This window comes from Trematomus bernacchii, unplaced genomic scaffold (genome assembly GCF_902827165.1).
Source record: "Trematomus bernacchii unplaced genomic scaffold, fTreBer1.1, whole genome shotgun sequence".
NCBI classification, from domain to species: Eukaryota; Metazoa; Chordata; class Actinopteri; order Perciformes; family Nototheniidae; genus Trematomus; species Trematomus bernacchii.
Window position 1 is genome coordinate 11,320,850 of NW_022987714.1, and position 13,288 is coordinate 11,334,137.

The 13,288-nt window shown below is 40.9% G+C and overlaps 1 protein-coding gene across 2 annotated transcripts in view; it reads right to left on the reverse strand.

The window, feature by feature from the left end:
- Positions 1 to 4,705: 4,705 nt before the first annotated feature.
- tspan9a (tetraspanin 9a) overlaps positions 4,706 to 13,288 on the reverse strand; it is a 207,372-nt gene continuing 198,789 nt past the window's right edge. For both annotated transcript variants that reach the window (XM_034141848.1, XM_034141847.1), the window contains 2 exons: positions 13,176 to 13,259; positions 4,706 to 8,374 (listed from right to left, as the gene is read on the reverse strand). In XM_034141848.1, the coding sequence (XP_033997739.1) occupies positions 8,303 to 8,374; positions 13,176 to 13,259 (156 nt within the window). In that variant the 3' untranslated portion in view covers positions 4,706 to 8,302. The remainder of the gene's footprint in view (positions 8,375 to 13,175; positions 13,260 to 13,288) is intronic.

The window sequence follows — 13,288 nt, forward strand, 5'->3', positions numbered from 1 at the left end:
AACAGTCCTTAGTCCGAGCCCCGCCCCGCAGACACTCAGCCCCCATGTGAATCTCTGAGGAGGGGGTGAGGTTTGCTGGCTGTGGTGGTGTCATGCTGGCTAAAAAAGGGGCTATGGGACTGTGACGCTGCCCCTCCATGCGGGTAGGGCCCAGAACTGTGTAGGCAGACGAGTCAGATTACACACAAAATATCTCTGGCTGACTGCAGCTGAATGGCTTACAAGCTGTGGAGTATTGTCAGCCTGCTGTTGGATGTAAAACTTTCTTCAAAGTCCCTAGATACTGAAACATTTGGGTAATAAATAAGCATATTACCCACATGTTTCAATTAATGTTTATTGCTCCCGAGGGCTTTGGTTCTTGTTTGCAAATTACAGCCTAAAAGTCAGATGCTTTCCTGCAAAGACTAGAGCACAAATATTGTTGACAAAGGCTGGACAATGGCATCTTTTAGAAGAAGAACATCTAATGTAATTAAATAAAATCAGTTCTGTTCTGACATTTCCGCTGTGCTGTGTCTGTTTGTTCTTGAGAACAAATCTGTTGAATGTCAGCGAAATATAACTAAAATGAATCAAAGCTCAATTATGTCAGGCCACCTATTCTGTAATAAGATATAGAGGCTAAACATTGGGAAACATTGATCATCTGTCAGACTGACAACAGAGATCATCTGAGCATGGGGAACAGAAATACAAATATATCACACTATAAACTTCATTTGGATGTATGATGAATTCACTACTGGCTCTCTTCTAACTCAACATCATAACTCAGAAATGTCGTCTGAACTGTCCTTGGAAAAAGGATCACCATGTGAATTCTAAATCCAACGTTTTTTTTAAATCTTAAGTGTCTCCTGTGGAGTTGCAGAAGGACATAGTGTCCCTCAGGTACCTCAGTACCTTGCCAGAACAAAATGAAGAATTAATGAGATTAAAATCCTTTTCATTAAAATGTGATACAATTCTATTTAAAGTCCCACGGACACTACGCTGCGTAGAGTTTCTCTTTACCTTTGGAAAATGAGATGGTTTAATTTGAACTGAAAATAAGTTGTTTTACAGATTTTTAACACAATGAAAGTTTTGCAGCAATTATAATATATAAATATATATCTAGATAAGATAAGATCCCCGTCTATAAAAAAAAATACGTTTATAAAGGGTCCCCCCTTATGCCCAGAACTCATTTTGAGACATTATGTTGGAACTAACTATTTACATAAGGGTCGGGGGGACCCTTATGTAAATAAAATATATATAAATATATATAAAAAGTACTGTAAGTTCCCGGTATATGGGGGATATACCGGGAACTTACTTTTTATAATTATGAAAAAATGTTCCCCCCCAAATCGGAAGTAACTTGTTAGATAAGAGTCAGGAATTCACTTTTTAGATAAGAGTCAGGAATTCACTTTTAGATAAGGGTTCCCCCTTATATCCGGAACTTTATTTTGAAACAAGGGTCACCCCCTTTTATACATTTTCTTAGATAATGGTCCCCCCCTTATTTCCGGAAGTAACTTTTTAGGAAAGGGTCCCCCCTTATGTCCGGTACTAATATTTGAGACAAGGGTCCCCCCCTATATCCGAAACTTACTTTTTAAACAAGGGTCCCCCCTTATATATATATATTTTTTAGATAATGGTCCCTTATCTAAAAACGAAATATTTTAGGTACGGGTAAGAAAGAAAGCAATTGCAAGATCTCACCAAATCTTCTCAGCTTGATGCACATTATCATGCAGACCCCTTCTCCTGACCTGTATAAAAAAGAGAATGGATCTACTGTCTGAATTTAACCGTATTATCAAAAAAGTATTGTTCCAAAATAGCGGAACGCTTGGCTTTTGCCCTTCAGTGGATAATTGTATGAATATGGAGACCAGAACATTTGATTATAGACTGAAGCAGCACATCAGCGGATGACTCTGTTAAGGAATGGGTCTAACCATCTTGATGTAAACAAGCTCTTTGAGACCTCACAGATCACCCTCTGACACAACCACAACTTTGTCAATGATTTAGAGTTCCCATCTTTGAAACCAGGGTTGGCCTTAAGCTGGAAAGGCCTTAGCAAATGTAAAGAGGTTATTATTTTCATACTTTACTATCTTCAATTTATTTTGTGCGTCTAAGCCAGGCTTTTTCATATCTGGACATCAAGATAACCCGCAATACATCCTCCAATTTTGAGAAAACTTTGCCCAAATTAGTTTTAATTCCTCAGCTCTCCCCCTAAAGCCTGAAAGACTCTGAAGAATTTGACCTCAATGATATTTCTCACAACATTGTCCAACTAATATCTGGTGTTCTTCAGAAGGGACATTCACTAAGATCTTTTCAGTTAACTAAGTTTGAACAAACAGTATGAAGCTACAGTAAGCCTGCAGCCGCATTAGTCATGCTGTTTCTCCATTTGAATTGATGTCAAAACAGGCTGACAAAGTCTGAAAAGATTTGCTGCCTTGCATTTAAAAAGATAGCGGGTTTACTCCGGGCAACACGACAGATTGGGAACAGATAACAGCAGAACAACCTGCAGAGATCAGCTCCACTGCAGGTTAACACGCTGAATAATGCAGAGTGGGGACAAACTCAACGGCCTCATCAAAATGAAAGCTTTCCAATTCAGGTTAATGGAATGATTTCCGCTTAGGATGAGGGGGAATAAAAGAAAAGTGAAATGCTGTTATCACAATTAGAACAAATATATATATCCACGGTTGATTCTGTTTACTTTATTTCAGTACATGTTACTCATACAAAATAATCTGTACAAAGGCTAAAATAGGTCATATTTTTGCATAGAAGGAACAGTGATGTAAAACAAAAAGCCAGGATGAAATGGCACAATAAACTCAACTCACTATCACACATGGGTCTGATAACAATTAGGTTAAAAAAGGGATAAAGCTTCGTACAAAAATACTCTGCAGCTCTCTCTATGCTGTAGAAACAAATTGGAGATGGTTCCTACTTTCATCATCTTCCTTTGTTCTTTAAAAAACAAACTCTGCTCCACGGGCTGACTACCATTAGCTCATCTCAGCGTCTTTAGGACAACAGTCCCATCAGGTCTTGTTATTCTATAAAAAAAGAGGCCTTTGAAGGCCACAATGCTACTATGTCTTTGAATACACCATGGAATCTGATGTGACGCCGTTTCACATTGCTCTTCATACCAAGTCCTGTCTTCAAATCGCCCCAAGAATTCAGCCTCAAACTCTTTTTTAAACGCTGCCTAAATAATTGACAGCTACATAAAAAAGGGAACACATTAGAAGCATCGAGTCATTAAACATGAAAGGCAATGAGCGTACTGTATGGCGGGATTTTGTGACACTCTTTTTCTTTATTTAAAAATAGTTGATTTAGAGAATAAAGAGTAGGTAGTGCACCCACCTGGTATAGATATGTTCAGAGGGCTTTCACAGGACAAACTGGCAGGTATCAGATAGTGCCACCCAGCAGAACACAACATCAAACACACCATTTCCAGAGCATACATTTCCACTACTCAGATATTCAGCTCCAGCACGGGGAGGAAGGATTAGGAGGAGATTACAGAAATAATATGTCGATGTGGCAAAAAATAAATAAAATAGTTTCTGTCTCAAAATTCTTCACAGCAGACAAAACCCAGTTACTGCGTGTGCATTCTTCCTTTACCAGCTCTGTGGCTTACTGGGAGTGCTTCCATGGATAAGAGGGAATACTTTAGACTCTTTCCAAACACAGACAGAAACATGTCTTACTACAAGATGCAAATCAAATATGAAAACCATACACAGATTGCTGCTGCACGTCAGAGGAAAGATATGACACATGAGAAAATGGATAACATATGAGTGGAAAACATGTCTGTTGATGAGCAGAAAAGAGCACGGGTTGTTAGGCAATTCACAATGGAAATGTAACTGTCAATGTAAATGTGATTACAAGTGTCAGAGTTGAAGTATAACAGTACATTACATCAGTTGTAAAATTAGCATATTTACATCCGGGGCTGATATACGGTAGTGACATGGGCTCTGTGTTGTACAGTGTCATCTAATATATCATGCTCTAGAAATACAAAATAGGTCTTACACTGGCAGTTTTGAAGACATACTGCAGATGATACCAACCCGTCTAAATGTAATTAAACTAGGTCTTATTACAGAAAAGCCCTGCGACAAGCGTGCAGTACGTCCTTTGTGGGCTTCACACCCAATGCTAAATGCCAAATTTCCCGTCTTTATCAATTCTGACTTAATTGCTCTAACTGCCTGAAGCGATGTTAAGACAGAAAGGCGGTTTTTCTGCACCTTGTAGAGGAACATTGCAAAGACTAATCCTCTAAGAAACAAATGCTTAATGGTGTCATGTTCTTACAATGAGCGCCGACGAACCTCTGTCATGAATGAAAAAAAATATAATAATAAAAGCCATTTAAAATGGACAACAACAGAAAATTCAACAGTATATTGTATAAAAACAGACATTTAAACAGTGACAACCAATGTACAACAAATCACATCATTAAACAGCTTCTGTTAAAATGGCATTCATCCCTGTACTCTAAAAACATGAAGGAACTTTTTCTCGGACAAAAAACATGAAATGTAGTCGACAGCGGCAGAGCTGCGAGGGAGTTTAGTTCACACGGCGGAGAAAATGTCAGCGCAGTCAGATCAGTCTGGGGGGGGGGGGGGGGGGGGGGGGGGGGAGGCACTGGCTGGCTCTCTGAAGTATGACGTCAGAGCTGGAGACAGACACTGGATTTGTTTCATCCCCCTACTTTGTATCTCCTATTTTCTCTAAAAGCAGCATTTAAACACTTAACTACCCGATGTCAGACGAAACATCGGCAGAAAATATCCATCTTGGCTGCAGTTAGGCTAGGGTTACAATGATTTACACAACTTGATTTAGCTATTTTCTCCAATACCCCCTGCAGCGTGTAGGATGCAGCTGCCTCCAGGCGTCTAAAGAGCACAGCTGTATTTCCATAGTGTCAATACTGCCATTTACTGTATAGTGCCGGGTGTCTGCAGTAAATAAGGGATGTGCAGAGAGTTTGTGGAGGCAGCCAAGCAGAGGCGATGTGACCACTCGTGCCTGCGCTGTACATCAGCAGCTGTCATGTTCCCCCCGTGGACACAACAAGAAGAGGCGAAGCATATGGGGGATGGCAGTGAATCACAGCCAGCAGGGTCGCTGCACATGGCGGCCCAAATATGTTGCCTTCTGATGCACAAACCTCCTACTGAAACGGTGTCTCTCAGATTAAGTCATTATCAAGAAAATAAAGAAAAACCTGTTCAGAAGGACTTCAGGTGATGCTATAGTCTTGAGGCAAACACGCTGCTCAACTGGAATAACTGTTGGTGGGTAATGCTGTGTCACCTGTTAGCTCATGTTTCCAAGTTTCGAGGCTTTATCCAACGCAACAACAGTTACAATTGATACTGCAGTCACATGTGGTCCCAATGATTTCCCTACTCCATTTCAAACAGCAGCAAACAAATGATCCTCTTATTTCAGAGCAATGGGGAGGTCTTCCTGTGCTAAAGCCTGAAAAGGCTGAGTCCAAACAGAACACTCCCCTGTTGTGCACAAATTTTAATTCCGAGTATGAAATATATTTGCACCACAAAGCGCCCTCCAAAATGACTACACTGGATTTAATCTAATTAGCCAACCCCAACAGCTGCTCCAAAAAGTGTTTATGAGAATATGACAATGTCACATTAGCTTGACATGTCACTCTGACTGAAGGCAACATAACACCCCCTCCCATACAGATAATGTCTATGAACACAATCTGTCCTGAACATCGAGAGCCAAAGTAGCTGTGTCTGGGTCTATAAAGTGTGCCACTTGCATTTAACTTAAGCCCCGCCTCTGATCCGAACTTAATGGCCAATTTCGTTTTAGTCAATTGAATGGAGAGAAAATAGCTCTGGATTTGGCTTTGAGCACATTTTACAACTTTTACACCCTTATGATTTAAGTAAGGGCTGTAAATGTTTTTGCACTGGGTACTTCATTTATTTAAAAGAATAAATATCCGCTGTTTTACAGACATCTCTTTCCCAATGAATGTCACTGGGAAAAAGTGTGTTCGGCCCCAATGACCCACATATTGAAATTGTGTTACCATGCACCATTTAGCCACTAAAAAAATCTTTGCTTCACATCCTGGTGCACTTTCCGGGCTTGTGCGTGATACCAGGAACCTGAAATCAAAGTATCTAAATGGAATTCAGCCACGTTTCATTTGTATTAGTTACACCTATGCTTTTTCTACCTCAGAATTTCTTCTGTAAAAAAGCCTATTCAATCTGATTATCAGCCTCAAGAACATGAGCAGTTACACAGTTTTTAACTCCTAGATTATCCAGATTTATTTGGAAGGTAAAATTATGACTTAAACTGCTGGTTCAACTTTAACCTGTTGCTGTAGAAGGATATCGTTTAGCACTCAATTGCTGTTGAATAAATTGGTAGCTATCCTAGTTAAAATTCTTGCCACATTGTTGAAATTATTTTATAACTGATGGCAACCATTCATAACCAAATGAAGCCTAAAAGCTAAAATTATCCGTTAACAATTAAGTATTTTACACCGCCTCTCACAAAATGTTTGATGCTTAAAGCAGATAAGCTTGAAGGGCCTTTTCTCTAAGTCACCGCAGGAGATGAAGTATTTTCAGTCTTTAAGAAGCCGGTTGATGTTCAGGCCTCCTGCAGCGAATCAGCGGTAAACAGACACATCGAGCATGTTGCAACACCTATCTTTCTTAGCTTTGATCCTCCTCCACTCCCGCCACCCCCTCAACTGTGGCTGCAGGAAACAGAAGCTAACGTGAAATCAGGGAGGTTCTGAACCAAAGCAACTGCGTGATGAGCTGGAATGTCAGCAGAGAAATTGTGTGTGCACGTATGGAGCATTGCTTTCTGACATGTAGGGAGAAAATTGGGGTGAAAAAAAAAAAAATTGAGGCAATGGGGGATTTGACAGCCAAAGAGAGAGGGAGAGTGAGCAGGGCAGAGCAAATGGATGAAATCGCAAAAAATATAGGAGAGAGGGTCTCTAGCCGCCTGCGCTAACACAATTGATGGGGAGAGAACATGTCTGCTCCACTTTTGCCCCTCGTGCCCTTGATTTGCTGTGTGTTTCTATGTGCCGGTTATTTTGTTTTCCTCTGCAACTTGAACAATGTGATAAGGCTCATTCCCAGCCTCACACACACATTTCAGTGTGTTTTCTCCAAGGGGAAACTACATCAACCAGATCTATACACTTGACAGTCCCGGTGGAGCCCTAATAAACAGTCATTTTACACCATTTGTATCGTCTCATAGGAAATGGGACTACTTTCGCTGTGTGGCAGCGTAAAGTGTGTGTTCGTAGGAAAATGTTTGCATTACAATGTATTATTCAGGGGATACTGTAGAAGTTGGTGCATAAATAACCCACTGAGGATTTCTCACGCTTACACACGACTTTCTTCAAATCAAGCTCCATTTACCTAAACTCTCTATAGCCGAATGAAAAAATATGAATAATGGATAACATTAACACTAGAACCGCCAGAGGTCGCTGTATACCTAAAACCGCCAACGGGTACATTTTACCTAGTTCTAGTGTTAAACATCGTCCCCACACGTCTGTGCCCCCTCCACAGCAGCGTCACGTCAAACCGAACCCCACACACACACATCTGAGAGCTCATTGCACTGATCTGTTCAACACTTCCACAGGAGAATCCATGACATACAAAAAAAAAAAGAAGACATTTTGACAACTCAGTTAAATCAGTAAAGTAGAAAACTAGCATGCCATGTTGGAACTTTTTCTCATTTACAAGTGAAAACGGGGCTTGACTTTTATCAACATGAGGAAACTCCACAAGAGGCAGAGGGTATCATCAGTTTCATATGTTGTCTTTGCCACGGGGCGTTAGGGCATTAGTAAAGTCTTCATTGTCTCAAAGTCCATCCTTCCTTCCAGCAAAATGTTAGTCCAAGCAAAAAAAAGAAATGAAAAGTACTCAAGAGGAGTGACAACCAATGGGATTCTCTTCCTTGCCAAACGTAGGTGTCCCTTCTCCTCCAGTTGTGTTACTCTTTGGCAAAATGGATGGTGAGGAGAATGTAGAGGGGACACAGCTGGAATCTGTACAGAAGGTCTGGTAAGGGGGGCGGGGGCAAGAGGTTGTAAAGTGAGGGGGGCAGGGGTGTTTAATTCAGAGTCTTATCCCATCAGGCAGTGGGGCTCCTCTCCATTGGGTGCCTTCCCCGAAGGCTAAGCATCGTACTTCTTCCCCGTTCTGTGGATGTGGTGGAACAGCGTCATGGAGAAGGCCATGCCCAGGAGCTGTGGAGGAGACGAGAAGAAGATATTGAATTTGTGTCTGCATGTATACACATATATATATGTGTGTGTACGTGTATATATATGTGTCTCTGTGTGCTCTTTTTGATGTTGTTGCCGTTGGCCGCATTGAGTTTAGATGCACTATAAATCCTGTAGTGGAGCACAGGCACATGTTTCGTTCACTCTCTTTTTTCCCCCCTTCAAACGATAGCTCTGGAATCTTTGTGATGGAGAAAATGTAAAGCGTGCACAAGCATTAAGTCAATGAAGTAAATTGAGATGCCACTGAATCAAAGTAGCCTGCTATCTCTTTGAAGTTTCCATTACCCCTGATACTTCTACATCAAACACAGTCACAAGGCTGATCCTAAAACCATTATCTGGCAAAGTTGTGATGGCAGGGAAACGGCAGAGTACTGTGCATAGTCTTTGCTAAAAACGCAACGTGGACTTTCTGCAAACAGAATGCACTGGGGATTCCTGCGGGATGTGATTAGCCTGGGAAAGCTACCGATTCTCCTCCTTTAGTTTCAGTCAAAGCCTAATTCGTAGGGCTGCTTCATAGGAAATGCTACCTTAAGCCGCTGCCAATCAAACATGAAGGTCCGTATAAGGTAAACATCCAGCTTAGAGTGAGTTTGGACCAATGAAAAACAAACCCAATTATTTACATGTGGCTCATCTGTGCAGCTCCGACATCCACTGAGGGGTTTTTGCTGTCTGCTTCATTCAGTCTGAGTGAGACAGCATGACATTCGCTCCTGCAGGACTCTTCAAAAGCTCCATCACCAGCCTCTGCTTAAGAATATTTAACTACCGCAAAGATTTCTGCAATCATTGTGGATAAAGTTATACATATAGGCTTTTACCAAAGTCTGTCATATACTGTATGCTGCTGGGCTAAATCATTCATGAGCCAGGTCTCCTTGCCTCAGGCTATTATGTAACATTGCAGACATGGGCATTAGCTTTTTATGATGTTCATCTCCATCATGTCCTCCAACTTGTCTTCAGGGCTGCAAATCTGACAGCTAAAGGTCTGCTCTTTGGCTCTCCCACGTCTCACCGATCTCAGTGTGAGGAGAGCGTGTGTGTGTGTGTGTGTGTGTGTGTGTGTGTGTGTACAGAGAGGATAAGGCATAATTAAAATTAATGTCAGCCTAGTCGGCGTTGTGGGAATAGATTCTGTGTGAAGACGAAAGCCAATATTTGTCACTGTCCTGCATGTGCTTACTGTATGTGTGAATATGTGTGTGTGTGTATGTGTGTGTTTGTGTTTGTGTTTGTGTGTTTGCAGAATAATGAATAGACATGGAAGAGAAAGTGTCAGACAGAAAGAAGAAAGTCGTGAGTGTGTGAGCATGAGAGGAAAGTGTGAACTTCACATGAATGAATAGAGGGCTAAAGTTTGCTGATACACTGTGCATAATGTGACATTTTGCGGGCGTGTACTTTAACAGAAGCTCAAGAACCATAATAAGGAATAACTGTGAGGATTATCACAAAACATAACACACATTTTACATCGAGGACATCTTGTTCTGAATGAATTACCGATTCAAGGATTAGCAAACTCAAGTGTGAGGGCAGGGAAAGTAAAGCAGGAGCACATCTTGAAAGCATGACATGAAAAAGGAAAGGCAAAGTGCAGGGGATGATTCATGGCAATAACATGAATTTAAAGTTCAGCCCACCCAATTTTTTTAAATAAAGTTTGTGAGCCTGGCTAATGCTGAAACAGTAATGCTGAAATACGAAAAGGACAAATGGAAGCAGACTGAACAAATAAATCATGTCTACACAAAGCATGAGACTTAAGCGTCACTCAAGCAGATGAAAACATGTGTGCATAAAACAACTTAGGATAGAAATTCATCTAAGGATGCCTCAAAGATCAAAGGGTTTTCCCTTGCAACATCGTAAAGAACTCCTTATGGTGACATTACGAAACTTGCTTTTTACTACGTTTTCGCCTATTGCTACATATTATATTTTCATTTTCTATCCAATTTCACTTTTTTGTTTTATATTTGCTGTCCATATTGTTTAAGCTAGCATCAGTGACATAACGCTGTCAAGTCAGAGTAAAGGATGATGATGTGAGTGAATTTGAGCCATTGTAAGAGAAGTGCATACGTGCTGTATTATGACAATAACTACTGTGAAAGCCTGAGGCTAAACACTTAGGCAAGGAGACAACATGATAGGCTTTATGCAGTGCTCTTAATTAAACCCCTGAGCTAAGGGCAATATTAACTTAAAGTGGACCTATCATGCTATATTTGAATAATATAGTGTAGGACCATACCTATATAAGGCATATTTATACTTTTTTCTTTTCAAAATACCAAACAGATCATGCATTTTAGCCATGCCTCATTTCGCTCAATTTGCACTTTTTTTTAGCTCTGCTCTGCAAGGGCAGATTCTGTGAGAACAGCACCACCTACAGGCCTGGCATATGTACTATAGCGTCTCCAGCGCTTTCGAACGGCAATGGCCGTGGCTGTCTCCTCCTGATTGGTGGAGTTGGCCCAATAGCCATAGCGCCACCGTCCTGACGTCAGGACAGTGTTCAAATCTGGATCAGTCTGTATCGGATCCGTTGCAGCCCCTTTTTTAGAGATTTGGGTATGGAGGAAAATAGAGAGGGTTGTGTTTTCTGACACTTGGTGAGTTCCCTGGAACACCGGGGACACATATTCATGTATAAAAGACGTACAAAAGTGCATTTTGCATGATAGGTCCCCTTTAAAGTGCACCTATCATGCTATTTGTAGGCAATAGCATAAGTCTCAGATATATTAAAAAAATATAAAAAACATGTCTATGAAGTATTTTGCTCAAAATACCAAACAGATCACCCATTCTAGCCATGTCTCATATCCCTCTATTTCACTTCCTCTTTTAAAAGTGCTGATTTGGGGTATAAAGCTTTAAAAAAAGAAAATAATTGATAACAAAAAAAAAGGAGGGGCCTGAGCTCATGCGGGAGATGCTACCGGCAGATACTGCGGTGACGAAACGCCATATCATGGATTATCAAGGATTATTTCTGAAACAGTATGGAGCTCAAAGGCTTTCTCTCTTGCCGGTTATACCACAAGGTGAGTTCCTTTTTATTTCCTGCTTCTTCACACACATGCTCTGTGCAGTACAGGTTAGCTCTGAGTGTTAGCGATGCTAATGTAAACACCAACCATATTACGTCCAAAACAGTCGGGCATTGTTTCTGATAGTAACTTTTCTGATTGGGCCGTGGGTGTAAAGTCAGCCTACATTTCCGATATTACGTCATATCGGAAGCAAATCTGGATCAGCTCCGTTGTAGCCCCGTTTTTAGAGATTTGGGTGCGGAGGAAAAGAGAGAGGGTTTTATTTTCTGACGCTGCGCGAGTTCTCCGACACACCGGGGACACATATTTATGTATAAAAGACATCAAAAAGTGCATTTTGCAAGATAGGTCCCCTTAAGGGACACACTTGATTTGTATCACGTTCATCATCTTTGGCAATAGTTAAAAGGCAGTGCAGATTTCCTGGAAATTTGGTAAAACTTACTGCATTCGAATGAACAGTTGACAAGTGAGCATTAAATTACATTTTGGCGTGTTGCTTTAAAGGTTGCAAGGACAGCAGGTTGAAGTCCCACAAACAAGAGAGCTTCTGTTTGTATGAGATAGAGCTGAATGTGTGAAATATAAAAAATATAAGGCAAAATATAGCCAACAATGTAAGGTAGATGCAAGAAAAGATTACATGCACCTGGTGTACAACAGATGGCTTCTGTTAGAAAGGATGTGAAGACATTTACTTAAGGCGCCGCAAACTAAAGAAAAGACCTGTACGCCCATCAAAGCATCCATCTATTGTGGGGTTGGAGAACATCCAGGTTTGCATTAGCCTGCTAGTCATATAGACAGACAACCTCCAGGTGGCTGTTTCTGGACCCGAACCCAAGACATAAAGATGTTTCAACTTCATCTCAAACTTCACGCCTCTCCCGGGGCTTTATTTCTCCATTTCATAAAATCACAGACGCACAAGAGAAGGAGAGAGACTGGAGGAATATTACAGAAACTGGAGTTCCTGATGTGTTCTGAAATCAGTCAGAGTCTAAGTTGTGACACAAACTGTGCACACACACACTTTCTTTACACACAGAGTTGTCGCATTTGATCTAGCAAATGTCTGTACAGTTACTTTGCCAGTCTGGACCAAAAAAGCACAAAATGCAAAACACTCCAGGAGTCACATTTTTGCATACGCAAGGGGAAAGTAGACTTTGCTTTGTTCACTTAGCAGACACTTTTAGGACAAAACCTCCAAGTAAGTGGAGAATGAACTGCAAAGGCAGTGAAAAGCTTACCGTACAAGATATAAAACAGATTTTAGGACAAAAAGAGAAATGATATCTTAGAAGGAATATCTATCACTCTTCCCTACTATGCCTTTAATCTGTGATTCTTTACCTGGTCCTCCATATTAAGTATCTATGTCCTATCTTCTAATGGTTGCTCCAGCCTGCATGGCACAAAGCCAGGTAGCTTTGATTCTCTCAGACAAGACCAGAATGCAGAAGACAGGGACTTGGTCAAGATGTATGGGTGCCCAGAATGCACCCTGAGCAAAGACCTCATAACTCTCAGTGGAAGATGGTGGCAAAAAAGTCCACTGGATGCACAATGTTCTCTTTTTTTTTCAGACATGTGGTTACCAGACAGATAGAGACAAACACATGCAACCAGATATATAAATAAATGGAAGTGAAGCTAAACAAAATGGAGGAGAAAATAACTACCTGCACGACCAAGATGACCATGCCTACGGTTCCCAGCATGTGCTTGTTATCATCCAGCCATTCCTCCACTTTCTCGAAACAGCCCTGAAATGGAATGAATCTTGTTAAAAAAA